At 37.7% G+C, this 12776-nt stretch overlaps 1 protein-coding gene across 1 annotated transcript; it reads left to right on the forward strand.

Moving 5' to 3' along the window:
• The first annotated feature begins 671 nt into the window (after positions 1–671).
• LOC122728718 (cytochrome c oxidase subunit 5B, mitochondrial-like) lies at positions 672–12550 on the forward strand. Its single transcript, XM_043967515.1, has 4 exons — positions 672–733; positions 1799–1814; positions 3113–3265; positions 12103–12550. Exons 1-4 carry the CDS (start codon positions 672–674, stop codon positions 12469–12471), a joined length of 600 nt encoding a protein of 199 aa, XP_043823450.1. The 3' UTR covers positions 12472–12550.
• The last annotated feature ends 226 nt before the right edge of the window (positions 12551–12776 follow it).

Genomic DNA, 12776 nt, shown 5'->3' on the forward strand with positions numbered 1-12776 from the left:
ATGAGTGTCTTGCTAAGATCGGAAAGTCCCATCACCAGAAGGCTGAACACTAGGTGATTCATTATTCTGAGGGTAGGAAGGCAACGACTATTTATTAATTGCCAGTGACTACCTTAGAATCATGAAATAAATTAAAAACTGGGGAATCCAGGCCATTTATTTGTGAGACCAAAAAGAGACAGGATAAACAATTCCAATGACTGCTGTGCAATACTCTGACTACACGGCAGGCCCTGAATATTAACAAGCAAGAAACTACAGTTTCACTGGAACCCTGGCATGTTTTTATCAGGCCTAAAGAGAGGGAGAATCAGCGGCAGGAAACCATTTTTAAGTGCAACGAAAGCCGTAATTTTAAGAACAGATAAGGATGTGCGTGTGTGTGAAAATAGAAGCGAAATTAATATAAGCCGAGGCTGACAGGGTATGTGCTTATTTTGCCAACAGAAGCAAATATAAATCATAGGTGTGCAAAGAATGCACGTGGACATAGCTGTCACCAATTTGTCACTATTTCTTAATCTCTCTTTGTAACTTTTCTAATAAATTGTCCTGTAGCTTAACTATACTATATGCCTTATAAATATGTATGGTGACATTTAGCAGTTAGAATAGCAGCCTTTTCTGCCATGTGACACACTGTTCAGGAAAACTGAAAGGCAGATCCCAAGATGCCTTTTCAGCTCCGACATGACACACAGGCCAAGGAGCCTCTCAGTGGACAGACTAGCAGGTGATACCTCACTGCAAGCACAAGACTGTGGGAACCCACTGCTTACAGCCTTTATAAGCAAAATCTGCTCCTTTGTGTTCTCTCTCTGGTGCCAGTGTATGGAGCCATTAAGATACAAATGAATGTTCCTCATTTATGGAAGTGCCTCACACTGAATTACCCTCAGATGACAGGAAATTAGGAATTATCATAAAAAGTCAGGTGTATTTGGTGCAGATTGTAAAAGAAAAACCTAGCGCTGCAGCCTAATCTTTCCTTTGCTCTGTCGACCTACTGCCATCCAGAGATGGTCAACAAAGCTACATGCCATTCCCCCAGTGGCACATTGATCATTCAGAGATCCTAGTGAGCTAGAAAATCAGATGTTGGCAAAGAAAATCGTCCCTTATCAAGAGAAGCTTGTGCATTGTTGTCTTTGAACTATAATGGGGAATGCCTTGAGTCCACAAGAGACGGCCACAACATGGTTGCTCTCTCTATAGACATCTGAAGACAAAAGGACCTAAGAAGCCATTTATTGCAATCCCCTCATTTTGTAGAAGAGTAATTCGAGGCCTAGAGGGGTTAGGTGATTTACCAGAGATCTTGCAAGTTATAAGCAGCCCAGGAAGGATTTGAACTTGGGCCCTCTGACTCCAGAGCGACTCTGCTTTCCACTGTACCATGGAAGATTTTTCTTTCCTTCCTGTTGTTTCCTTCCCTAATCCAGAGTGGTGTCTTCCACTTATTACCACAGAGCAATAAGAGCAATATGAATATAGCCTGGCAGCTGCCTCAGTAGTGATCTCATTTTTGTCTCCTGCCTTCAGCAGTCAATCTTTCCTTGCCACAAAGCATGTGTTTGTCTGCAATTATGAAACATAAATTCAAAATATACTGATGAGAACTGTTCTCTGTGGAAAGCCAAGAAAGTGTATGGACACTCCTTGTCTGTTGGATCATTCATTAAAATGTCCTTTGTGGAAAAAGAGAGATTTGGGCAGAGAAGAAGTCCTAGAAATAAGTTGTCGGCTCTCTGGAAAGACATCAAAGTCTGAACCACACCATTCTGAAAACTTTTTGTAGGATACAAGATGGGATGGTGAGCTCACTTCCAAGTTTTACAAAATCAGAGCTGGAAGGAGCTTTGAAAGCATCTAGTCATAGATCCAGGAAAATTAGAGCTGGTAGTGACCTTAGAAACAATGCATTCTAGAGCCTTCTCATTTCATAGAAAAGGAAACTTCACAGGGAGATAAAATCTTATACATATATTCATTCATTCATTTTTATTTATATGTATGTGTTATATAAAATTTATGTTGTGCATATATACATGTTATATGTGTGTTGTACATACATGTATTGTATTATACAAATACATGCATATGTACACATATTTGTTTATATATAAATATATGTATGTAGTTATGTATATACGTATATACTCTCATGTACATTATATAAATATATACAATGCAATGTTTATATGTGCATGTGTGTACCTATGTATGTGTGTGTGTGTGTGTGTGTGATATATAGGGGCCACCAGAGAGGAAGGAAGAGTAAGCTTGATACTTTATAGAATCATGACTATTTGTGGGGTTTTTGTTGGGTTAAATAAAACCTATCCTGTAGTACATATATGTGTATATGTATATGTATGTATGTATGTATGTATATAGTTAGCCTGAATGCTTTTATAGAAGTTGAGACCCCCTTTTTACCTTTTGTGTAAAGACATAAACCCAAGTAAAATTCTGATGTTCCTTGGCAACCCCCCAGGTGGTGACAAAATGAGCCAAATTCTGATATACCAAAAAGAAACTTTGGATGGAGAAAACACTCTGAGCAGGAGGGCATGATATACAAGAGGCTCCCTAGGTTGGGCTCAGTCCATGTAATTCTAGAACTATTTTTCTAAGCTCCAGGTTATAGATGTGAACCTGACATTCCTTTTGTTTTTCAGAAAAGCCTTTAGATAAGTAAAGTTCCATTAATACTGGTGACCAATCATGATATGGATAAGCAATTATTTTCAGCCCAACCTACCCATCAGTTACATTGAAAAAAGTTCACTATGCTTTTATGATCCCATGAACTATTTATACATAATACATATAATATATATATATACACATATCCACCTATATGTGTCTATACAAATATATATATGCATATATATGTATGATATCTCTACATAGATATTCTGCTTAAACAGCAAATGTATTTAAGATCAACATCTTGGCCTAATGTATACCACCTTAGACCAATACATTGTTTGCTAGGTGTTCATCTGGTAAACCACCATGGATATTTGGGCACAAACCTTTTCAACTGTATCAAAACATCCTTCATGGGCTCTTACTTAACTTTCACATTCATGTTGGATGTCTCTAGCAGTTGAAAAGCTCCTTGAGGGCAGGGGCACGCTTCCTGGGATTCTTCCCAGCAGCTGGCACTCATTCCTTGTTCATTGTTCCATTGTTGCTGTTGTCCAGAGTAGGAGTGCTAGTGGAGCTTCGATCAACGACAACTAGTGACAACAAAACAGTAGGGGCAATTTTTCTACATACAACCCTTCCTATGAAAATATCGAATTGCCCATTATTTTCTCCCAATGGCCTTTGGCATCATCACTTAAGTGTAGAAATACCATCTATGCCTGTCATGGATTGAGTCTGATGACTGTGTAATACTTATCATCTATGAAAGTTGTTTGAGCCACTGAACAATTCAATAACTTGCCCATGGTTAACATAATTAGCATGAGTCCGGGACAGGAACCTGGTTGAATCCAGTTCTTCCTGACACCAGGACCAGACCTGTATCCATTGCCAGGAGCACATGGATAGAATTTTTAAAACATTAAATTTTAAAATGTCCAGCATGGTTTGCTGATAATTAGTAGGTACACAATTTGATGTATGGCTATTTACCCCCCTGATTGTATTATAAAATGTATGAATGACCTTAGGCGGCAGTAGGAGATCAGGGAGCGATGCCAATTGTGAAAGGCAACAGTAATATTCCTGTCTTTGTGTTGAAAGGCCGGGCTGTTATTTACAGCTGGCCAAGCCAACAGTTCTTATCACATCCCATAAACAACAGCAGCAACAACAACAACAAAACTCTGCAAAAATGAAATGGTGAGAACTAAATTATTTATGTGATTTCATTTGTTGGATGTATTCTGTGCCACCGAGCCTAGCTTCTTTCTAATGGCATAAGACTATTAGGAACTGTAATAATCTTCAGGGGATGGGAGATTTATCAACCCTTGCAGAATGGGATGGGAGCCAAGGCAAGAGATTAAGGGATACTAGTTAAATTAATCAGGCTTTTCTCTGTGTATGGGCCAGGAGAAGGCACTGAGTTGTTATTCATACATTTTACACGGTAGGAACACAATTTGACCGCAACCATATGTTGAATTTAATATTACATGTTGGTCCTTTCCAAAAACAACCCCATAAAAATGTCAATACTTTTTTCCAAATAATGGTTCTCTCCACTAAAAAGGGAGTTTACATACAACAAAGTGAAGGAGTGCTGAGATTCACTAGCTCGCTGGGAGACATTACATTTTAATCCTGCTATAGAAGCCAGGCTGGCTGATCTACAAACGAAGGAAGAGACTGATGGAGGAGACATCACTAAAGAGACTCTCATCCATCATTTTTTGACCATAAAAGGAACTGGCATCTGTTCCCTGGTGGAATGTGAATGGGCCGCAGTCACTGGCCTTGAAATATGAGATTTTCCTTTCCACTTGAGGCAATGCTGAAGTTTTTCTGGAAGAGATAGAAGCCATCATTCCTGCCCTAACACAAAATGAAAGCATCATTATGGGAGCAATTTTGAAAATGTATTAACTTCATAAAACGTTACATTTTCCACACTGTGAGAATGGCTACACAATCAGAGCATCAAAGCCCAGAAAACTGCCTATTAAGGCCACTACCCTTTATGCTTGTTTGGGTCATACTAATAGAGAATAAGGTATTTGGCCCCAAAGCATATTTATCACGAATGAGTATAGAAAACAAACACAGTATATTATGTGCCATAGGAAATACAGGCCAGAAGCTGTGGCCGCCTGTAAATTCAAGTTTATCCCTCAGTGTGGTTGTTGTGCAATTATCCCTGTGAACACGGTAGCAATTTCTACGTGGATGCTTTTCGGTTAAGATCCTCCAAAGGACCATATTAAGGCCTGATGTCTCATTACATCAGTGACAATGCTGGAGCGTATATATGTGTTTATCTTTCACTTTTCAGAATGAATCAGCAGCTCCAAACTCTGAAAAGTGTAACAGCTAAAAATAGACAAGCTGGCTCTGGAAACTACAATGAACATAAGCCTCCCAGCTTCCTATTGAAATCAGAGGAAAGGAGGAAAACTCAGAGCTATCCTAACTCATGCCTGAGAGGATGGCAACAAGAAAATGGGCTATTGGGAACCCTTCGAATGTGCTTGCTTTCCTTTTTACTCAGGACTCAATCAAGAGAACTCCGGTTGTTCTGAATTGTGGTAATAGTGCAGAGCAGTGTTTCTTCCACTTTGGGGCATCTTGGCCCCTTTTGGCAGTCTGGTAAAGCCTCTGGACTCCTTAGAATCATGTTTTTAAATACATAAAATAAAATGCACAGGATAACAAAGGAATCTAATTATTTTTAAATAGTTATCAAAAACATTTTTTAAAGTTTCTGGACCGCAGGTTAAAAATCTCTGTTTCTATAATAGATAATACATTTTAAATATAATAGATATTATGTAATAATATATATTACAGTATATGTTATATACATATAATAATATAAATATTATACAACATTGCATCATATAGAGAGTATTCTTTTTTTTTCGGGGCAGAGAGGGCTAAGTGACTTTCCCAAGATCACACAGTTAGTAAGTGTCAAGTGTCAGGGCAGATTTGAACTCAGGTCCTCCTGAATCCAGGGCCAGTGCTTTATTCACTGTACCACCTAACTGCCCCTTATATAGAGAGTATTCTAAAAGTCTTAATAGAGTTCAAAACTGTACTGAAACTTCTGGAACAGCCTGTATACAGAAGAGGAAGCATGGCATGTATTTTTTATAAATACTTGCTATATCCATCCATTTGAATGTAAATTTCTTTCAAGTAGGAATTCTTTGTACGTGTATGGCCCGTGCCTAGCAGAGTGCCTAACACATAGTATGTGCTTGATAAATAGGACAGAGAGGCAGAGAGAAGTGTGGTATCATAGATAAGAATGGCCTTGAAGTCAAGAAGACCTAGGTTCCATTCCTTCCTCTGATGTACACTGACTATTTCATTTTTTTTTTTTTTTGCTGTTTCCTGATGTGTGATTCTTGGCCATGTCTGTCCATTAAATTCTCTACTGATGAACTCCCCAAAATGCTAGAACCCTTCTCATAGTTCTTTAAATATTTTGTGAATTCTTGCACAAGATTGTCGTTTATTTCTTACTGTCATTATGCGACTGACCCATCTTCTAAGTGCTCATGTCACAGATGATGTCTATTGTGTGCAAGTCATTGTTTGTAATACACGGTAGCCTACTTACGTTCATGATGCATCTCTTCAATTTGCTCTGCATTTTATTCTTTTCACATTGTGGTGTTCTTTGATTTGTATCTATATACTATCAATAGAAGAATATCATTCTAAAAAGATCTGCTTTGGCAGCTACAAGAAGCTCAAGATTATTGAAAACACTGTACACTTTCTCAAATGTGATCCCTCCCCCTGCCCCATTTAACTCTGAGCCTAGTACATTATTTATCTGTAATGCTTGTCTTGGGATAGAATTTAACTGAATAGGCTGCATATCCAACTGCATGTCAAAGCCTAGGTAATATGCATCCTTCACCTACTTGGGGTTTTATTTGGTGAGTTAGCAGGAGTGTCACATGGATATTATTGAGGGGATCTTAATACTATTTCCAAGTTCATATCAGCACAGTTTTATTTGTGAACAGAAGCATCTGAGCAATCTCACAATCTATAAGGAACCCTTATTCTATGTATACAGTGGTGTGATGTGAGGCAAAACAGTTAATGGGATATTGGATGGCATTAAAAGTAACATGGCTCCTAGGAATAATAAAGTAACAGGCCTGTAACTGTACCTTTAGATAGGACATTGTTAATCTGGAAGGTGTCCAGAGGAGGGTAGCCATGATGGTAAAGAACCTTGAATCTGTATGATTTGAAGACAAGTAGAAAGAAGAAGGTATGTTTAGACTGGAGAAGAGAAGATTTGGGAGAAATGTAATGGATGTTTTAAGTATTTTCTTCTGGAAGATGGATTATACTTATTCTCTTTGACCACAGAGGGAAGAGCAGGAACGATGGGGAGAAATTACAAAGGAGAAGATTCAGGCTCCATGTCAAGAAAAACTTCCTAATAATTAGAGTTATCAAAAAGTGGAATGAGGGGCAGCTAGGTGGAGTAGTGGATAAAGGATCCGCCCTGGATTCAGGAGGACCTGAGTTCAAATCCAGCCTCAGACACTTGATACTTACTAGCTATGTGACCCTGGGCAAGTCACTTAACCCCAATTGCCTCACCAAAAAACAAACAAAAAAAGTGGAATGGGTTGCCACCCAGAAGTAATGGACTACCACCTCATTGGAAGTCTTTGAGTAAAGATTGGATGATCACTTTCCAAATACCTAATAGTGGGGATTCTATTTCTGCTGTGGGTTAGCCACTGTGCTACCTTCCATCTCTGAAATTCTGAAATTCTATGATTCTGTGATTCTGTGAACCCACAGGAGCTCAGTAGATCATTGAAAGTGTAAAGAAAGAAGAGGAGAGAGTCCAGGACAAAGCCTTGGAGGACAGATATCCTTAAGGGGTGCAGAACATAGGTAAAGATCTACCAAAGCTGACTTATAGGGAGTGCTTGGGCAGGTAGAATGGGAACCAGGAGAAGAAAATGCCATGAAAGCTGAAAAAGGAGAGAGTAACTAGGAGGAAAAAGTGGTCAGCAGTGTAAAATGCCATAGAGAAGTCAAGGAAGATTAGGAAGGGAGAAAGGTCATTAAAGCTAGCAACTAAGCAATCATTCATAACCCTAGATAATCTCTTCAGAATTTCTTTACTAGAACTTCCATCAGAAGCCCATTTACAATGTACGCAAGAAAACCTGACTACTTGGAAGAGTACAACTTTCATTTGCCTGCATAATTTCTGGTGTATTCATTTTTTTTAAAAATCCATGAAATGTTTCTTTATGGTCATACCTAGTACTAAACTAGAAAAAAAATGATGATGTTGAATGCAGTGTGCTGGAAAAATTAGAGTTGGAATAATGTTAACTTTACTTTAATTTTTTTATTGCTTCCATTGAATATAAGCCCCTTGTGGTCTGGGACTATTTAACTAATATATTAATATTCACAGTACCTGGTATTTAGTATATGCTTGTTGCATGATTGATTGATCATTAGTCAAGGGACCCTAAATGTTTTCTTTGGTTTTGTTCCTGAACTTTCATATTTTAACTTGTGTTGTTCAGCTGCTATGTCCCCTTCTGGTAAGCATTTCTTGCTCTTCTTCCCATAGCCACTGATGGAGATGGAAATTGTTCTTGGAAATTTGGCTTTGTTATTGTTTTTATTTCAAAAATTTTATGTGTTTAGATAACTGAGTCAAATTTATTAAAATAAGAGCCATTCCCCAATTAATAAATGATCCAAAGATATGAAAAGTTTTCAGAGGAATAATCAAAACCATGTATTGCTATATGAAAAAAAATGCTCTAACTATTGATTAGAAAGATGCAAGTCAGAATGTGAGCTACTTGGGGGCAGAGATCTGTTCTTGTCTTGTTTTGTATCCCCACAGTTAAGCACAGCGCCTGGAATATATTAAGTGTTTAATAAATGCTTGCTGAATTAAAAAAAAAATGTATGTGTTAGTAGATAAGTGAGAGCAGAATTATATGCCATCTGAAATTCATTTCTCTCATTTCACCTCAATTTTTATTACCATTCTAGTACTTTAGAAAATCAGCTACACAATTACAAGGTAGGAAAAACATGACTTTAAAGAAATTAATATGAAAAAAGGACCTTGAGGATTTATTGGTCTACTAATAGGAAATGACTCAGAAGTAATTATAAATTATAAATCCAAATAAATTGTATAAACTTCATATAAAGTCATTATAAATCAGAAGTCATGAAACCTGCATTGATGAAAAGAAAGGTTATTCACATTTAAAGAGCATTTTAAGGTTTACAAAGCACATTACTTCCATTGCTTCATTCCATCCTCACAACACTGTGTGGCAGGTGCCATTCCTAAGGAGGTTCCACTATTCTGTAAGTTTTCTAGTTGGTCCACATGTAGAGTATACTATTTCATCCTAGGCTCCATTTTTTTTTTTTTTTTTTTTTTTTTTTGGTGAGGCAATTGGGGTTAAGTGACTTGCCCAGCGTCACACAGCTGTCAAGTGTCTGAGGCCGGATTTGAACTCAGGTCCTCCTAAATCCAGGGCCAGTGCTCTATCCACTGTGCCACCTAGCTGCAACCTAGGCTCCACATTTTAAAAAGGATATTGATAAATTAGAATATTGTTCAGAAAAGAGGCAAATAGAATGAAGAGGGCCCTAAAAACCCTGACATGGGAGGACCAGTTGAATAAACTAAGAATGTACAGCCTGAAGGAAGATTAAGAAGAAGATGTGATCATTGTCTTTACACATTTAAGTATTACCATTTGGAAGAAGGGTTAGACTTCTGCTTGGTTCCAAAGGGCAGAGCTAGAACCAATGGAAGACTAAATTCAGCTCAATGCAAGGAAAAACTTTCTAACCAAGGGAGCTGTCAAAAAAATGGAATAGGCTGTCTCAGAGGGTAGTGAACTTTCCATCAATAGAAGTCTTCTAGCTAAGGCTAGATAACCACTCACTAGGGAACATTATAGACAAGATTGATGATTTGGGTAAAGGTTGAATTATGTAGTTCAAAGGTATGAGAAGCAGAAACAGACAGTAGAAAGAACTTGAGTTTTTAATTTTATTTTTTATACTGAATTTAGTAAACACCAAATAATATAACCATTTCTCTATATAAAACAGAATAGAAAAAGAGGATTGCATCTGCAGCCATGAATCAGTATCACATACAGGTTGCTTTTTTTCTTCAAGTATACAACAAATTAAGTATGTTATTTTTTAAGTTAAAGGGTTTATATTTCCTACTGCCCTTCCTTCTGTTCTCTTCTGTTCACTTTATCAAATCCTTAAATGACACTTTTAAATTTTTCTTCTTTTTTTAATTTTGGGAACCCTATTGCTAGTCATTCTACATACCCCAATTCATATCACCCATTAGATGAAAGCAAATTTGAACCCTAGTATCAAATATAGAGTGAAGCAAAACAAATACACAAATTAACAATGACCCAAAATACATGTCTCATCCTGCACCTTGAGTTTATCACCTCAGTGTTGGAAGATAAGTAGTATGTTTCATTACCAGTCCTTCAGAAATACTGTTTATTGCATTAATCAAAGTTAAGTCTTTCTTAGTTGTTTTTCTTTATAATGTTGTTAGTAGATAATTTATTTTCCTGGTCCTGTTCACTTCCTTCTGGAAAAGCTCAAATAAGCCTTCTTAGGTTTGTTTAAAACCATACTTTTCATTATTTTAAAAAAAGCACAATAAATATTCTTTTACATCCTTATACCCTAATTTGTTTTGGCATTTTAAATAATGAGTATCCCCTAACTTTCTTGTTCTTTGTCACTACACAAAGAGCTGATATAAATATTTTTTTCATTTTTCATGATATTCATCACTTAACTGAAACCACTCTTTCCAAATCACTTCTTATTGCCAAATGTGATGCTCTTTTCTCAATAATCATCCTTCTCAACCTATATGCTGCTTTGTATATGTTCACCATTGTCTTAGATACTTTAGCCTCTATTGTTTTTCAGGACATTACCCTCTCTGGTTCTCCCCATTTGTCAACTACTCCTCAGTCTCCTTTGCTGGCTCATCATCCTTATCATGACCCTAACTGCGAGTGTCCTCTTGTGTTCTGTCCTAGGCATTCTTATTTTCTCTATATATACTCTCTTAGTAACCTCATAGTTAAAATATCTCTATGCAGATGACCCATGAGTCTTTACATCTAGCCCCGGTCTCTCCTTCAATCCCACATCACTCATGCCTCTTGATTATTTCCCCTGGATTCCCAAAGGCATTTTAATTAAACATTTTAAAAAGTAAATTCATTATTTCTTTCCCCAAATCTTCTTCTCTTTCAAACTTCCCCATTTCAAAGGGTACCATCATCCTTCCATTCTCCCAGGTTCATAACCTCAATATTATCCTCACTTCCTCACTCTCCATCACCCAACATATCCAATCACTTGTCAAATATTGTGATTTCCACCTTCATAAAATCTCTTCCATTTATCCCCCTTTTTCTACTTACATAGCTGCCAACTTAGTTCAGAGAGTTAATGAACCTCTCACCTAAGTTATTACAATGATCTCCTAATTATTCTCCCTACTTCAGGTCTTTTACCACTCCAGTCTATCCCACACACTGTTGCTAAATTACTTTTCCTTAACCACAGATCTGACGATTTGACTCCCCTACTCGAAAAACTCCAATAACTCCCTATTGCTGCTAGTATCGAAAAACAAACAAACCAAAAAACCCTCCTCTGTTTAGTTTTTAAAGCCTTAGCCAATTTGGCCCTAACCTAGCCTTTCAGCCTTGTTGGAAATTATTCCCCTTCCCACATTCTGCTATCGAGCCAAACCAGCCTTCTCTCTTTTCCTCACTCCATCTCCTGCCTTTTTGTCATTGCACTGTCTATCCCACAAGCCTGAAAGGCTTTCCCTCTTTACTTCCACCTACCAGAGTACTCTTCTTTTAATATGTTACTCAAGGACCATCTTTTTCATGAAGTCTTTCCTCATTGCTACAACTATTGGTGATTCCCCTCCTGTACTATCTTATATATAACTACTTTGCATACATTAGAATTTATTTATTTTGTGTTTATGATGTACAAGTTTATGTACTTCTTATCTCCACCATTAGAGTGTAAACTCCTTGTGAGTAGAGAGTGTTTCAATCTTTATACTAGCAGCTTAATAAATATTTCTTGATTAACTGATTTAGTGGTTTGATTGGTAGGGCACTAAATAAGTAAATTCGAATTTTATTATGATGGCATAGTCTAAATTTCAACAATTATACAGGTCTGTCTTTAGCATTATTATTATTTTTAAATCCTTCTAACATTTCATTTCAATTATAGGGAAGCAAGTAAATGGGGTGAAATTAGTTTTAGAACTTTCAAATGGCCCCATTCCAGAAGTGCCGCTGCTACAACAGCTCATAGCTGTCTCAGGGTGCACTAGTGGTCCAGGCCTTGAGGGTCTGTGACCTGGCTCGGGATGTCGCTTGCTCCATAATGACCGGAGGAGGCATCTCTTCTGATGAAGAGCAGGCTACTGGTTTGGAAAGAGAGATTATGATGGCTGCAAGGAATGATTTGGATCCCTACAATATGTTAGCCCCAAAGGCAGCTCCAGGGACCAAGGAGAAGCCAAACCTGGTCCTTTCCATCACTGACAAGCGGATAGTGGGTTGTATCTGTGAAGAGGACAACAGTGCAGTCATCTGGTTCTGGCTTCACAAAGGCAAGACACAGTCTTGCCCTAACTGTGGAACCCATTATAAGCTGGTACCCCACCAGTTGAGCCACTGAGCCCCTGGATTGGTTTACCTGAGATATGGTGTAATGTTTTCTTCCCTCCAATAAAAGATTAACCATGAAAAAAAAAGAACTTTCAAATGTATTGCTTCCAACTTATTCATTTTATGCCTTAAAGACAGATAGATTGGGGCAGCTAGGTGGCACAGTGGATAGAGCACGGGCCCTGGAGTCAGGAGGACCTGAGTTCAAATCCAGCCTCAGGCTCTTAACACTTAACTAGCTGTGTGACCCTGGACAAGTCACTTAACCCCAATTGCCTTACCAAAAAAAAAGACAGATAGATTAATTGATAGATA

The sequence above is a fragment of the Dromiciops gliroides genome, chromosome 5, assembly GCF_019393635.1.
Source record: "Dromiciops gliroides isolate mDroGli1 chromosome 5, mDroGli1.pri, whole genome shotgun sequence".
NCBI lineage: Eukaryota > Metazoa > Chordata > Mammalia > Microbiotheria > Microbiotheriidae > Dromiciops > Dromiciops gliroides.